The sequence below is a fragment of the Podarcis gaigeae genome (assembly GCF_964106915.1).
Source record: "Podarcis gaigeae genome assembly, chromosome: 5".
NCBI classification, from domain to species: Eukaryota; Metazoa; Chordata; class Lepidosauria; order Squamata; family Lacertidae; genus Podarcis; species Podarcis gaigeae.
Window position 1 is genome coordinate 28738220 of NC_139681.1, and position 17368 is coordinate 28755587.

The window sequence follows — 17368 nt, forward strand, 5'->3', positions numbered from 1 at the left end:
GCTCCTAAGGTTGAAGAAAGACTAAGATAGATTTCTTTTGTCTCAAAGAACTCTTATGAACTTTTATCAAGAAATGCTACTTGCATGTGCTAGCGTTTGTTCATTAACCTCTACAGAAATTGTGAAAAATATTTATATATAACTCAGCTAGAGGAGCTGCTCTGTACTGCCAACAGCAACGCTTCACTGCAACTCCTTTGCTGAAGTGTAGAACAAGATGGATAGCCAGCTGGAGGGCTTTTATCTGCAACTTGGATGACGGCCAGCACTGAAAATGTGAGTCACTTCTGGAAGGCTGAGAGCATAACAGACCCAGAGAACAGCAGAAGGGAAATTGAAAATGCACACTTCCTTTCAAGACATATTCTAGTTCAACATTACTTTTACTTATTTAAAAGTTGAGAGAGAGAGAGAGAGAGAGAGAGCGCGCTATAAACATAAAACTTTTGTTGAAATCTTATATTATCATTATTATCATTATGCTGCTGTTGAAACAGACCCCAAATATAAGAAAGACTGCCCTAGAGACCTTCTTGGGAGTAAAGATCAGTAGGCTTTGGCACCACCCACCAAGCAAAAGCTGGGGGGAAGGGCATTATCTGTGGCAGTGCTTAAGTTGTATAATGCCCTCCCTACAGAAGTATGTGTGGCACCTTCATTATACAGTTTTTGTTGTGTGTTGAACCCTGGCCTACAATGCCTTATAAGCCGGGGGGGGGGGGGAGAAAGAGAGAAAGAGAGAAAGAGAGAGAGAGAGAGAGACTGAGATTATATGGACCCACTTCATTCTTGTGATTGTCCATGTTGGGATGGCATGCTAAACCAAACCTTGGTTTAGCCTGGTGGTGCAGCAGCTGGGGGATGGGGGGATTAGGAGGAACAAAGCAGCTATGAGCTCTTTTCAGGGAGCCTGCATATTCATACTAACCCAACGTTTGGCTAAGTGTGTTGTTCGGACCAGGCAAATCTTGTGTAAAAGGGAATACAGTGGTGCCTCCGTTCTGGAGCCCCATTCGCAACATGAACAGAATGCAACCCATTTCTGCGGGTCGCGATTCGCCACTTCTGCACATGCGCATGACATCATTTTGAGCATCTGTGCATACACAAGCGGCGAAACCCGGAAGTAACCCTTTCCGGTACTTCCAGGTCGCCACGGGACGCAACCTGAAAAGATTTATCCCGAAGCGTCTTTAACCTGAGGTATGACTGTATTTGTACTATTGGCTTTTGCAGCAGGGTTAAGATCCAGAGAAGAGAAATTGGAGGGAACAAAATAATCTCAGGAATTTGAGGGAATATGATTATCGTGTTTATTGCTCTTTCTTTCTTGTATTGGAGGTGCTGCTATCGTTACACAGTTAAACAACCATGAAGTTTAGCGATGAAAAGTAAGTAAATCACCTAGAGACATTTTAATAAGAGTTTTATGTGTATTAATTGGTCTGTGTCCTATAATACTGAGAATAAAGTGATTTGATCAACAGCTAGTGGCGCCTTCCATTTATGCCCTGGCATTTCCAGTCAGGAGTAGAGAGGTGTACATTTAAATGAGTAGCTCTAATGCAAGGTCCTCTTAGTAAGCTGTACTATGTACAAAGGCAGCTACTCAAAAGAGATGCATTTACTGATTGAAGCTTGTACCATGCTAGAAAACGTTCCTGCATCATCATCATCATTAAAAAAAAGCAATTAAAATTAAAAGTAATTTTCTTCAGATAAATTGCTACATTTAAAAAGGGAGGACAACATACATTCTATTGATATAATGTTTGCGTAATACAGATTTAAAACCATATACTGGTGCTGTCTATAACATTTATACTAGAATATATCTTTTGTTTTATATAAGGCAAAGAAAAATATGGTCTAGTTTAGTTTAAGACAATTAGCAATATATCAGTGAAGAGATTACAAAGTGAAAGCAGTCACTTTGTTTACAAGAATGATTAAGAAAGCTTATCAGGCTAGATTGATAAAATTAAAGGCCTTTCCATATGAGGGGGGTTGGGAAGCAAGGTTGTGGTGGTGAAGGAAATGCTATACTACCACTAATCTTAATTCAGTAATAGGAGCACAATAATCCTTGAACAATTGATATGCACTGACAAACCCTTTTAACGGGGAGAAAAACCCTGCTGCAATGTTTACTGGCACGTGGCTGCTGACTGCAGCAGACTGGAAAGCTTCTGAGCTGGTTTCTACTAAATAGACATTTGGGCTTTCTGGGGATGGAGGGAAATTCCTATGCAAATTAGAGTTATTTTCACCAGAAATTTTTCAGTTTGCATTGGAAAAATTTGACCTGCATTTAGTAAACAAAACCCCCCAAACCGAGCCGCCCGCTTGGCAAGTCCCTGCACACTGCGCTAAACTGGCGCAGCGCTGGGACTCGCTTCCGTGGCACCGAAAATCACGTCTGCAGATGCTGGAAACTGCGGGCACACGCACTCACGATCCGGCCCGCGGAAGGATCTCTGCTGGAGTGAGCTGGCCCAGGCAAGGTAAACCTTGCCGACCCCTGGTCTTTGAGGAAGAAGTTGCTGTTTTGTTGAAATGTTGGTTGGATTTTTTTCTGGTTCTTTATTTTCTTTTGCAGATTTTTTTCCTGTTCTCCACTACCATGTGCTAAGCTCACAGATTCTATACTTTATGCCTTGGACTGGCCCTGCTCTTTAGCCCTGCTAATCCTTTTCTTTAACCTCAGTCTCACCAGTTCTGCTACCCACTCCTTCCCACATACTCTGTTTTGATTGCTTTCTGGAAGTGATTGCAACTTGACTTCTTAACTATAGATCCATTTTGCTCTTCAAAATATGCACCTCTTTTATTTAGGAACTGCTTGATCACCCCAAACATTTCATTTTGCAAGAAGACACCAGCCCTCTCCAAAGGAAGGCAGGGAAGAGATGGGTCTTTTTGCTTAAGGCAGCAGTGTGAGAATGTAGTATGGAGAGTGAAAGAAGGAGTAGACACACAGTACGTTGGATGCTGAGTCCAGTAAGGCTAGAACAGATGGCATCCAGCTGGGTGTGACTGTGCTGCTATTCCTACCTCTCATCCCCTTAGCCCCAAGAGCTTTCGGACACCCAGCTGGCTTCCTGCTTTGGACATATTTATGGTGAGGGATCTCACAGCACCACTAGCCAGAGGTAACAGTTCACCCATTCTTTTACTCTCATGGGTTGGCTGTAATTCTAGCTGCTGGAGACACTGCTGTTATTGCTACTGCTTAGCATAAAAGCAAGGGAGAGGAGAGAAACCCCACTCTGGGATGGTTGTTCTACAGTTTGCTCTCTGTAGCTGCTGCAGACTGCCCATTGAATCTGTTATTTAGCAAAGTTGTGTTTTCCCTGCCAGAAAGAGCACTGAATTAACTATATGCAATTTTTAAAAAGTAGAGGAAATCATGTTGCTTTTCATTACTGATATTATCCTCTTCTTTGGCGATCACTCGTAACACAGTAAGATTGTCTTCCATGACTATGGTCTTAACAGTGTGTCCAGAGGTGACTGTGGAGGCCAATTCTGGACCTACTGATATTGTAGGTACTATTCATTAGCACTATGATATTCACGAGATCACAATTTACATTGTACTAATTACAGATGTGCTAACTTTGAGGGCAGAGCATCTTACTTTCCTACAACAGGAGCAACATTTTCAAATTTGCTCTCAAGACTCCCCTATGACAACTCCACATTGCCAAGAACAAAAAAAGAGCACACAAACTTGTAAAGAAGGAGTTCTGTTCATGCAACAGAACTTTATATTCCTCTCCTCTACACTGCAGGAACAGGACCCTCAAAATCTGTTCCAGATCTGATTTATTCAAGAGCACCCAGGCAGGCCTTTGCAATATATCACTTCTTCCAAACAATGTATCAGTCCCAACAATTTCAACATGTAACATGGGTTCACACACAAAATCAAGGTGAATTTCAACAGGTATAATTCCTGCTCACTAAATTAATTGCAAATGTTTAACTTTTAGCTTCTACTAGTCCACTGGTCTTCATTAGTAAACTGCACCCCAGACTAAGGTGGGTTCACAGCAGTGGTACCCCCAATTATTTTTGTAGTAATTTACAAAATAATTTTAGAATGGTTTTTGTAATGAGAGCAAAAAAGAAAAACAGCTTCTAAATGCGAAATAATAAAAAAAGAAGACAGAGCTTATTTACTGTTTAAATAATTGTGAAGTGAGAAGGAAAATTCAGCAGCTGCTAGTTCTCACTCCTCTACAAGTTGCACTGACCCAAATTCCCACTTTTCTTCTAATGGTAACAGGGTCTTGTACCTGATTCACACATGGTCATTCTAGCTCTTAAAAATCAACGTGAAAGATGAACCTGTGTAGTGAAAAAATAAAAGTGGGTCTCATGTTGTAGACTGAGGTTAAGCATGGGTCTGAAAGGGATGAACACAAGGGCACTAATCAACTAAAATCAGCAACATTTTCTTTTCTTTTCACTATATTTCCCCTAAGGCAATTTATATACCCCATCTTATATACTAAGATGTGATGAGGAAATTAAGCCAGTGAGTCATCCCAGCACCCTCATATGACCTTTAGTCTTTGCTGGCACTACAGAGATGCCACAGAACATGCAGGCTGCTCAGTCAAGCACATGCTGAGTCTCATTTCCATTTCAAACAAACAGCATTTCTTCTGTACCATTACATCTAGGCCAACTGCAATAAGCTGTCAAAATCTAAATGGAAGACAAACCCAGAAGGGATCCCATGCCTTATGCCTTGTATGCCAAGGTCAAATCATTCTGTATACAGTAACTATGTTCAACAGAAGTGAAAATGTTTTCAGTGTTTCACGCAGTTTGGGAAATTCTGTGCTTTCAATATAACTTACAACATAAGAATATTTTTGACAATGTGCTTCAAGGCAACTTTCAGATACTGCAATAAATACTCTTCAATGTGGCAGTGAACATTTAGACTTCTTTGTAGCAATGAATTTCACAGAAAACTTTAGTTTGTGAAATCCGTCCTGTCTTTACAATGGGGAAATAGGTCAACTGCATCACTTCTGACAATGTCATAGGAATATTTTATACTTCCTCTGACAGCAAAATGGGAACACAGTATCTGCCTTGTTAATAAACTTGAGGAGACAGTGCAGAACAGTGCATGCACACATACATTCTAGTAAACATAATGATGCAGCAGAGAAAACATAGTCCAATCATAAGATGATGTTTAAATGGAACTGTATTGTTTTCAGTAGACTCACACCTTCTGTAAGCATATGTCAGCTAGCAGCACAATACTGTATAAATTAAACCAGTGTCCTGAAAATGTCATTCAACCAACTAAAAGTTCTTCACAAGAACGGTACAGAAGCTTACAAGCTTCAAATGAAAATCAGTCTTTTCATTTGCTATAGAAATCACACGTGCCTGCTAAACTGCTAGCCTTGCCAACAGGTAGTACATTTTTTGCAATAAACTAAGAACACAAACCTGCAGGCACCTGTTGCCTTTCTGATTCTGAATATGAATGCTTCCAATCTACAGCTATGAAGACAATATTTTAATATTGGAAGACAGAATTAACATTCTGTATTAGGAATACACAGTTTCTCAACCACAAATAAACATCTCAATGTGTGAAAGAGACAGTCCCCTTGTCCTCACCATGGCTACCGTTCTTCCACTTCCTCACTGAACCCCCATCCCTGCAAGCAAGCCTCTTCACAGCAGCAATTCATACTCTTTGTCCCTTAATATACACCTTAATTCTATCCCAGATATATTGCTTATCTTTCTTACCCAAAACTGTTCAATGATACCCAAGAAAACTCAAACTGGAGGTCCCAAGCAGCACAGAACAAAGTGCACAGAAATTCATGAGGGAATACATTAAATCAACCAAACGCCCTGAAAGGGCTGCAGCTTGGCCAGTCATCCCACATGCATTGGTTATGCTTGTTGTACTAGCCATAAAGATCTTATAGTCTCAGAAATGATCTTCTAAGAGCTTTAAGACTTTTATATAAGCTTTACTAGAGATTCCAAATGCACAATTCAGTTGCCATTCCACTTCAGTGTGTAAAACAGGTAACAAGTGATCTTTCTTCTGAAGAAATTAAATTGCTTAAATAGAAATGCTCCTGCAGTCCACCAAAAATAAGAAATCTGTAAAACATTTGCAAGACATTAAGTCATTCCTCTGCATTAACTAAAAATGGTGAACCTGTTGGCCCACCAGTTGGGCGGAAACATGCTAAAATTATATTATGGTGATCCAGCTCATACAGAAATGAATGTGTGCCTGCACCCACCCTCCCCTTGTGGGCATGGCATCAAGCAAAACTTCCCTGGTTTCCCAAAACATTGTTTCCCATCATTTCAAAAGTGGTAAGAGCTCCCTACAAGCCATAATAAGATCCTGGTTTTATATCCTGTTTTTTGGGAGCCTTAAAACACATCCTACTGGTTTAGACACCACAGGAGACTGATTTAATAAACCAGAAAAGCTTCACTGAAGCCAACTGCACAAGGAAAGAGACAAGGAGTGTATAGTCATATAGTTTCTAAGTAAAGATCTAAAAATCTGAAATCTGAAAAACAAAGAATCTGATGTAGTTCAAGGGGGTCTCAGTGTGAAATAGTTCAATCCTGAGATTTGTGTTGGGCTCTGAAAATGGTATGGAACAAAAATGGAATCAGGGTGGAAACTCAAGGAGGTGGTCAGGAAGACCCTGCTCCCAAGAGACAATGTTGAGACTCCCTTTCCAGACTAGTACAATGTTCTATAAGCACAAAACAAGAACAAGAAATATGTGCCGAGTTAACAACTCAGGCACATCGTAAAAGCCTACACAACAACTCACAAAATAAATAACATGAGAATACATAACATCATAAAATGTTGAATCAAGAAGCCGTAAGCCAAACATAGACTGTATAGTTATGTATTTGGTAAAGGAATTAAGCATGTAAATCTGGAGGTGGGGTGCTTACAGCTTACTGAATACGCAAATGTTTTACATTTCATTGCCTCAAAATTATAACTAAGGCATCACCTACTAATTTTAACCACCCTCCATTCAGAAACACTAGAACTATACTGCAATATTCCTGTAACAATAACACAGCCATGAGATTTCAAATGGAAACAAGTGACTATGGAATTAATGAGGAAGATCCACACAAACAAAGGAAGCAAAGTCAAAGCCTTTTCCCATACAGGCCCTTCAATCTTATTTTTATTCTCTCTCCAACCAACCTTCCAACCTCAACCAACCTTCCAGCACCTAAGGAAGAACAACCTAGAAAATAGGCCCCCAAAAGAGGCTGACAGGAATTGGCTAATATAGCTTTCTTCCAATATCTAGAAACAGCTGTTTTGATTTTAAAAGACTAAAAAACCCAAAAAATATTCCTCCACCTCACCCAAGTATGGATTTTAAAAAGTGTTCCTTTCAGGAAAGAGAAAACAGGGAAAAGAACAGACTTTGCCCAGAGAGTCATGCCTCTGTGTACTGAGTATGGGCTGCTCCCTAGTGGTCTCCTCCCTCTGGCTAGCTAGCAAGGAGTCGACAACAGAACTTGCAGCGGCCAAAGAACTTCTAGGCCTCAATGTTGTTGTCTAAAACTTGATTGGTGTATATTTTGATTATTTTTTTAACCCTGAACTTTAATATTCTGAAATGTTTCTATTGCTTTCTGTTAAACTAACACAAGGGCTAAACATTGAGACTCCATGATGATAACAAGGTAGCCATCGACCTCAATGGAATAACTGAGCAATACTGTATATGCACGCTAATGTCATTTCTCTAACCCTGCTGGTAAAGGCAATATGAACCAATAGGTTGAGGGAGGCAGAGAAGTGGGGCCCAGAGCAGTTTGTATCCTTTGCACCACTGTTAAAAAGAATTTCAATATCTTACCAGTGCAGGCCACTGAATATGCTTGGTCTTTGATCCCTGAGTCTGGCTAGGATCCTTTCTCTTTGCCCAGACCAGCTGGTACTCCACCAAGAAGGCTGCAAAATCTTCATAAACTTTAACCCATTCTCGTTTTTCCCATTCAAGGTCATCAAATTCCACATATACCTGGGGAGATAAAGTAGTTGGAGAAACATTATTGCAATGATACACATACTTTAACAGCAAGACCGTAATATTTTATTTCTTTGATTTTAGACTGCTCCTAAGCAAAATCATTAAAGGACGCAGGTGGCGCTGTGGGTTAAAGCCTCAGCGCCTAGGACTTGCCGATCGAAAGGTCGGCAGTTCGAATCCCTGCGGCGGGGTGCGCTCCCGCTGCTCGGTCCCAGCGCCTGCCAACCTAGCAGTTCGAAAGCACCTCCGGGTGCAAGTAGATAAATAGGGACCGCTTACCAGCGGGAAGGTAAACGGCGTTTCCGTGTGCGGCTCTGGCTCGCCAGATGCAGCTTTGTCACGCTGGCCACGTGACCCGGAAGTGTCTCCAGACAGCGCTGGCCCCTGGCCTCGTAAGTGAGATGGGCGCACAACCCCAGAGTCTGGCAAGACTGGCCCGTACAGGCAGGGGTACCTTTACCTTTAAGCAAAATCATCAGAATGATAAGTCCTGAGCTGCTGATGTGGTCCTTCACGACACTGGCTTGGGTCAGTATTTTTCAGTCACTATTCTGGTGACTTCTGTCTGGTGAGCTTTTGTTTTTTATTCTGTGTTCCATTAAAAAAACCCAACAACATTCATTTGATTACTTCTTCCTCCAAATTCATTTTCCTTTTGAATTTTCAAGTTATAATCCTGGGGGCAGTAACTGTCTTTTTAAGTGATCTGTATGGCTGCTTGGAGCCTTTTTTGGCTGAAGAGCAGGATAAAAATCATTTAAATACATATTCTAATTTGTACCTGTGTGAGAGTATTTAAGTAATAACCAAGTTTGGGAACAATTCAGAATTATGCTTTATTTGTTTTCTAGCTCTAATCTACAACACCTCACCAGTTGGAGGCAACAAAATCGACAAAATTTAGCAATGTCTGGAAAATGAAATTCCTATAGGTTTCAAATTAAGTTCTTTATTTCTGAAGAATTGTGTTCCTCATTTTTTTTTTTTTTTGCGAAGTAAGTTTTTGTGGTCCTTCAGTGATAAGCTACCCCTGTGGTGATAAAGGTTTATATAACCATGCTTAGAGCACCTTAAAATTTAAGGGTAACTTACGAATTGTGTCACAGCAACCCTATATAGGCCAGATTTGTTGCAGCAAGATGCAGATAGGTGTATGCAGATAGAAGAAGAGTGGCCAAATGGATTTTCCTTTGAAGTTTAATGTCAGGAAACAGTAATGAGGAGCAGATCCTAGCTTTGCGGTAGTTTTAAGAAAAGGTTCCACAATTCACATTAGCACTACAATTACAAGACACTTTCCCTACCATCTGCCCCTCATTCTGATTTACTTAAGAGGTCTTTGTTTCCAATAGTAAAAAAAAAAAATAGAGCGAGAGCGAGAGCAAGAAAGAAAGAGAGAGAGAGAGAGAGAGAGAGAGAGAGAGAAAAGAGCAGTATAAGGTTTCATACATATTGGACCATTTGCAATGTTAGTCATACTCTGAGTAGACTCATTTAAATTGTTTAAGGCCATTGGTTCTGATGGGTCAAGTCAGAGGATGACTAACCATGGCTATCACCCACTGTACATCTCAGACTGAAACAAGATTATTGTAATTCCATCTTTTCAAAAAACCCAAATTCTGTGCACTCAAAAGCATTTATAAAGCTCTTAGGAATATTAGCACCTGCAGGAAAAGATCCAGCCTTGGAGCTGTTGGTATTGTCAAAGTATTCATCAGATAACTCACATTTTCCTGAAGCCTAACTAGTAGAGTTTAAAATGAACAATACAGGCTCTGTTTTCTTAAACTCCTACAGCTAAGCAGCTGCATCTTCCTCTTAAATACTGCTAGAAAAGCTGCCTTCACAGAGAGTCATACAACATCCAGTTCTTAGCCAATAGCTCCAGATGGGCTGTGTTTTGATTTGTAAGGAAAAAAAAGCATTTCATACACACATGCCCCCAGAAAAGTATGAGACACCAGAATTACATAATTGTCAAAGGCAATAACAAATTCAACCAACAGAAGTTCACTTCTTTGTTGCTGCAAAATGTACTTATTTCACAACTTGTGCTAAGAAGGTACATATGACAGAGATGTTAGCACAGCAATTGAAAATGTTTTTAGATGCTTAATACTTAAAATACGTTCACACAAACTTGTAGACATTGCAACAGTTATATCTATCTCACAACTTTTAGAAGTACCTGTCTGGAAACTCTTTTCAAGAATTAGAAACACTTAGAAAACAAAACAAAAACTGCTAAAATTGCAACGCTGTGTTACTAAGACAATGTAGGTTTTCTGCCAGCATGAGAGGGGAAAAAACTGTCTAGCCTACTGATCACACCGAGTACTGGCAGTTTTTCAAACATCTGCTAAATGTCAGGTTTCGCCTGCATGGAACCAATCAATGGAGCTACACAACTCTTAGCACTATACCCAGCTAAAAGAAAGACAATTTCTTTACATAACAACCAACCTACATTATTAAATATTAACATGAACTCTCACCACTTATATTAAGTACAATAAAAAAGAAGCTGAAATAATTCTAAAACTGCCAAGTATGAATCTTATGATATATTCATACTTGGCAATTTTAGAATTATTTCAGCTTCTTTTTTATTGTACTTCATATCTGACACTGCTTCAGTTGTATAAATTGCATCATTGTTAAATTGGTTCAACTGTAAAATGAAGACACTCTCTTTAATATAAACACACATTTCTAATTACTCATCTTTTCATTTATATAAAACCAAGTCTTACTTTACAATATATAAGAAATCATCATGGAAAAATCAATGCAGAATGATGAAGCATGACATGGTTGCTCTACTCAGAGATCTGCACTGGTTGCCAACATGTTACCAAGCGAAGTTCAATGTGTTGTTGTTGTTATATAAAGCGCTTAGGACAGTTTACTTGTGGGATTGCCTTGCCCCATATATCCCACTCAACTGCTTTGTTTCTAACACCAGCAGTAACTAGGTAGTGGGGGGAGGGGAGAACTCACTGCCCCCTCCATTATGAAGACTGGTGAGGTGAGTTACATGAGGAGGACTATCTGGCAGCCAATATCAGAATAGACACATAGGATTAGCTATGGAGCAAATTCTGATAGCATCACAGAGACATGGGGGTTGCCCTTTTTATTATTATTTGTGGAAGACTTGGTCCTTTAAACTCCACCTGAGACAGAAAATTACCAGGCACAACATCTCTATGCCAAGTACAGATACACCTGTTACATCACCACCTGTCAAATAATTTCCAAAATGTGCAGGTACCCAGTACAAGCTATGGAAATGATGGCAACTTATGAAAAACAGCTGGACTCCCACTGGTCACTGCTGCTAGCCTTGTTTTTGATCTGTGTGGCACAGTATTGGGGAACAACCTTGTCTCTGTGCTTGGAGGATCGCTGTCTACGGAAAGATACAGAGAGAATGCAGAATAACGGATAGCAGTTGCAACAGACAACATTCTCATTTGAACGCAAAACAGGATCTACTTCAAACTCAGCCTACAATCATGGCTTCACCTGAAAGAATCAAAGCTAGCTGCGGTTCACCATTCAGTCATAACGGTAAACCAAAGTTAGCTCCAAACAAGAAGCTAATGTTTCTGTTCTCTTCCACAAAAGGAAAAACATGGGAGCCTGGGCTTTGTTCAGACTGATTCCTGTGGTGCTAAGTAATGATTTATTGTATCCAAATGAACCAATTATCTGTGTCTGGCTGTCCATTGGGAAAGGATGCCTTCACCTCCAAGTTTTTCAATTCTGCATGCCCCATCGATTCTCCCCAGTCTCTCACTAGGCACCCACAGTCAGGGATACACTAGTTGGGTGAAGTCATGTTGACATTACAGCAACATTCATTCATTCACTCGGTGCCAACTTATTTATTTTATTTATTTATTTAATTTATGAATTGCTTCCTAAGAAACATCTCAAAGCAATTTAGCAGTAAAATTATATAGATAGTGGATTTGAAATTGTTTTTATATATGAAATAACTCCAACAGAATACGTTGCTTATTTAACCATATTTGCAGATACCTGTATTATGTTACATTTTATGGACTGTTTTCTCAGCAAGCATCAGATTCTGAGTTGTCCTCCTCTCCTCCAGTCCTCTGAAGTGTTTTATACACCAGATCAACTTGGGGACCGGATTATGCAATAAGAATGAAAATTTAAAAAGGCAATCTTTCCCATCTTAAAGGACTAAAGATAGGACTATGCATTGTCTTTCATCTCAGAGCCTGGTGGTTCCAGCTCCCTTTCATTCATTTTCCTGATTGTATGTCACAGCTTGAACCGATATTGTGCTCTGCGATCTAGCTGCTGGCTCCAAAACAAAGGGTTACAGAAGACGACTTATCATTCAGATTTCTGCTTTAATAAGCCACTTTATATACAAAGCTCTACTGTAAACAGATTGAGGAACCCAACACCCCCAAACCACTTAAATGTTTGTCAGTCAGCCTAAATCCACTCTATCCTCACTTTGAGAAAGCATCACCCTTAAAAATAAATTAAGACTCCATCTTACAGCTTTCCCCCTCCAATACACCTATTAATTAGCACTCCACCATGTCCCAGCCCAGTTCTAACAAGAGCACAAATTCTTTGAGGTATCCAATAAAAAACAAACAACTGGCCCTGTGGCCCTATAAAAATACTTGCCATAATTAGATAAATGACCAGATTTTTATGACACTAATGAGTCTCTTAAAACACAAACTACAAAACGTGCGAGGAAATTTCAAATTTGAAGTCACAAAACCAAAGGCATAAACCAACAACCTTTGTGTAACATCTTCCCCCATACACATCTAAATACAGACGTCTTCTATCAAGATTATGGAATGTGCTATTGAAATTATGTATTTACCAACATACTGAATGTGCTTCACAAAGATTTCCATTATATGCGAGTCATACAGATTATTTTTTTGGCTCCATGTCTCCATTGTGGAGGACCAAGACCAACTGTGGCTCCCCATAGTATAGGCACATAACTTCTATGTTGTTAAAAATTTAAGTCTCCTGTATGTTATGGAAACATTAGAAATATATGCAATGTGCACCTGCTAATATACATAATACTGTATATAAATCATTGTCGTATTAAAACAGTTCCTATGCAATCACTGTTCATGGCTATATATTGTAAAACAGTTACAGTAGCAGAATGAAAAACATTCTGACAGAAGATATCCCCATTGTTGGATAGTGAGGATGCTTCATGTACTTCCAAACAAGCCTTTAAAAACTAAATTACTTCTTTACTGATGTTAGATGGGGGGAAGAATCCATAGCATGGTATGATACCAATACATCTGTATAATATGCAAGGTAGATAAGTATCAGCTGTCAACCAGGAAGACGTTGGATCAAACATCATCAGATGACATTAAGCAGCTAACTACACTCTTAACCTCAATCTGCCTTACTACACGCAAGAGAGCTATACAAACTGGTGTTTCGACAGTATCATTAATGAAGGCAAATATTTCAACTATAATAGCAATCGAAATAAAAATTCTCATATTTGAATATATGTGGAAATACTGTATCATTAAAGAGTTAAACATAAACAGAACGTTGAAGTAGGTATCACAAAAAAAAGTTTATGCATGCTGCTATACCCTCAGACAGACAACAAAAACAGTCAACTTCACACGATACAGATAACCTCCTGAGACATCTGCCTTTCATTTAATCAAACGATAGGATTCCAGCTGATACTTCTTCTAAAACATTACCTCAAGGATACATCCTGTGAAAACTTGCATATAGAAACAAACTACTAAAATTTGTACAGTATAAGGATTAAACCTTACAATATCAAAAACTATTCAGCATATCATTCTCTTATGGACAAAGATGCTTAAACTATGAAGGTACCCCAAATACAACTGGAGGCCTGGTTTGCATGATTATTTTAAGTGTTAATGGGAATGTATATGGCATGCTTTGAGTATTCATAAAGTAGTATACAAAACACTAAAAATTATTTATTCTTCCGCTACTAAATTACATCAAAGCATCTGCAGTAAAGCATTCTCAGCTTTCATTTTCACAAATTTATATAAGCTATGGTGGTGGCTTCCAACCTTAATGAGTATGAGAAACCCTTTGTAACCTTAAAACATTTTGTGGACCCCACATGCTAATTTTTTGTAATTTTCTTGAAAATGTGCAGGCTTATTCCTAAAGCAATTTAAAAAAACTTTCAGTTATTGTAAAACTATGAACATTTTCTCCTTTAAATAAGTTTGTAAAAAAATTCTTCCCCAAGCTGAAATCCTGACAGAAAGCAGCTTCTGTATGAAATACTGAGGTCACTTTAAACATATAAGGAGAAAAGAATACATTAAATACTAATTAGGAACAAATATGTCTATCACATCACAAGTAAAAAGGATTTTTTTTTAAAAAAAAGGTACCTAGCAGAATTCTACTTATTTATCCTGCACCAAAGTGTGCAGCTCTTTCACACCACATAAAGTTGAAAGCAAATTCCCAAAGACCATCTGAACAGACCCCTTGGGAGAAATATGTCGCTCCACAAGAGTCTGTGGACCACAGACTGGGAACCACAAAGATACGGAATTTTTAAAATAGTGTTAAGAGTTAAAAATCAAAAGCTCTGGATATTGTAAAGATCTACAGTGGTACCTCGGGTTAAGTACTTAATTCGTTCCGGAGGTCCGTTCTTAACCTGAAACTGTTCTTAATCTGAAGCACCACTTTAGCTAATGGGACCTCCTGCTGCTGCTGCGCCACTGGAGCACAATTTCTATTCTCATCCTGAAGCAAAGTTCTTAACCTGAAGCACTATTTCTGGGTTAGCGGAGTCTGTAACCTGAAGCGTATGTAACCTGAAGCATATGTAACCTGAGGTACCACTGTACATGATATTGTAAAGATATTGTAAAGTGGATCACATTCGTTTTTCCTCTATTCTTAGTTGGTTATTGCTCTTTCAGGATGTTATGAGTTATTTCCACTGCTACAGTTCTAATACTTCTGAGTACCTCTAAACATAAGTAAGATGTTTTAAGTTCCTCCCCCTCATCTCTATTAAAAGCAAAAAGAATAAAAACCAGCGCAGAGCTGTAAAATATTGGCCTGGTTGACACATCACATTAAACATGTCACTGTTTAAAACACAGTTAATACACAATGTGCTAGTGCACACTGCTGAAACGTTCTTACTTTGCTCCTCTCCCACTCCTGCCACATCACCAAGAAACAAGCTAGAACCTGGCTTCTTGAGAAATCAAAACATGTAGTCATGGTTTATTTCCTCCAAATTTTGTTCTTGGCTTACCACTCATGGTTTAGAGAGAAACAGGTCACAAACCCAGGTTTGCAGTCACAACCCTAACTCAGGCAGCACTGGAGGACCATAGAAAGAGCAGAGCAAGATATTTTCAGGAGCATGCAGAAGCATGCTGCTCATTCAAACTACACCATTGTTTGTTTTTACTACGGTTTTAATATAGCATGCGAACTAGGCCGATATATGTTATCTTAGCAGAAGTTTATGGATAAGCTACATTTCAAGTTTCACTCACTGGCATACTACTTTTTCAATGGGCTTTGCAGAATTTACAGGCACTCTTTTTCCTTGCACTCTAAAAGCAGTTACGTGTAAAACCATCAGCAAACCTCATTCAAATTGATACCAAAAAGGCAGCAAGGAGTGTCTACAAAGAAAAGAAAGCAATTAAGATTAAGCATTCTTGAGGGTGTTATCTGGATTCCAACAATACTTTCAAGCAGCAAAAGGCTAAGAATTGGTTTTAAATGCCTTAAGATTTATAACCTACATATTACTTAGTGAGTTTTTGTTTTTTTCATAAATAAATCTCTTTATTTGATGCTGCTGGTATGCAGTGAATACTCTACCTTCTAAATATTATGGATTTTCTTTTCTGTACCTGCACAGAATGTGCAGTAATTTCAGCTGAAATGGCACTCCTTCCTTAAAAAGCCCCCATGTAATCTGGAGTTATAGGTAGCCTATTTCACTGCAATACAGTTTCACAATTTAGGCTCTAAGGTATTCTTCATAACCAAGGGCAGATGAAGATGAAGAAGCACTCCAGAGACAAAACAATCACATATGCCTTTTTTCAGGTTATATCTCATTTGTTCCCAACACTCCCCATTAAGAACACTGACTAACAAAATAAATCCAGTTCTTTCTTCCTCAAAACCACTAGGCTTGCAGTAAACTTGCTTGTTGCTGCAAAAAATAGTTTTAACCAGACACTGGAAATCTGCACGTGTGCCAATAATAACAGGATGATTAAGAAATTGGTTACACGTTCCTGAAGTGGAAAAGTTAGCAGAAGAGGCCTGCCTCTCTCTGATTACTGTGTAAACAAAATGCCCTCCTTTATTAATGCTGGAATCATCAATGTGAAGAGATGCCTTTGGAAAGATCTCTTTGTAAACATTTAATGAAAAATGCAATGAAATGCAATGAAAACTTCTCCCCAGAAATAATGGTTTGACTTGAAACATTACTCTAGCTTCTACTTAAAATGACATGCTACATACTTCTTCATTATCGCTTACTGGCATTATGCTGTCCTCTGTACTTTCACATTAATTTTATAATTATTAAAAAAGCCAACCGCTCAAAGTTACTCTCTCTATATACTAGAAACATTCCAGTGAAAGAATACATATACAGACATGTACAGTTCTGCTGTACAAAATACTTTCCATTACTGCATTAAACACTATTCTAAACTTTTGGCTCTACATTCTAGGTCAAGGTATAACTTTAGTCATTCATTCCCCCTTAAATCAAAGTGATGTAACAAACATATGTCCTTAAATGCTAAACGAGTACACATGAAGGTTACGTGACTTTATTGTGAGAGCTCCCAAGGTGCTGTCTTCTATTTTAGGCTGGCTTGCATTGCCTTGATTTAGTGAAAAAGATGGGAAAGGATGTCACAGAAGAGAGAGATAAGAGGAACAGGCTTCCAGTTTCTTTTTAATTAAGTCAGAGCTGGAGAACCCCTTTGGAATCACCTATACCACACTCCACACAAAAATAATGAATTATTCACAGGTCTAGGAACAAGGAGAGGGAGGCAGGAAGATACACCATGAGATGCCTCCTGTGGCATCAGTTCAACAAACTCCTTCACAACTGCAGGGGCTGTGTGAGAGAGTGCTAGCATTCAGGTAATGGCACTGTCACATGCATGTTTCCTGGGTCTTAAAACTGTTTCCCCTGGTGCTCCTCTCCCCCA

General features: G+C 39.0%; 1 protein-coding gene across 4 annotated transcripts in view; it reads right to left on the reverse strand.

Annotated features, from left to right (window-relative positions):
• JMJD1C (jumonji domain containing 1C) overlaps positions 1 to 17368 on the reverse strand; it is a 118984-nt gene that overhangs the window by 65675 nt on the left and 35941 nt on the right. For all 4 annotated transcript variants that reach the window (XM_083740255.1, XM_083740256.1, XM_083740253.1 and 1 more), the window contains exon 2: positions 7917 to 8081. Coding sequence is in view for 2 of the 4 variants with exons in the window: in XM_083740253.1 (XP_083596379.1) it covers positions 7917 to 8081 (165 nt within the window). In the remaining 2 variants the exon portion in view is untranslated. The remainder of the gene's footprint in view (positions 1 to 7916; positions 8082 to 17368) is intronic.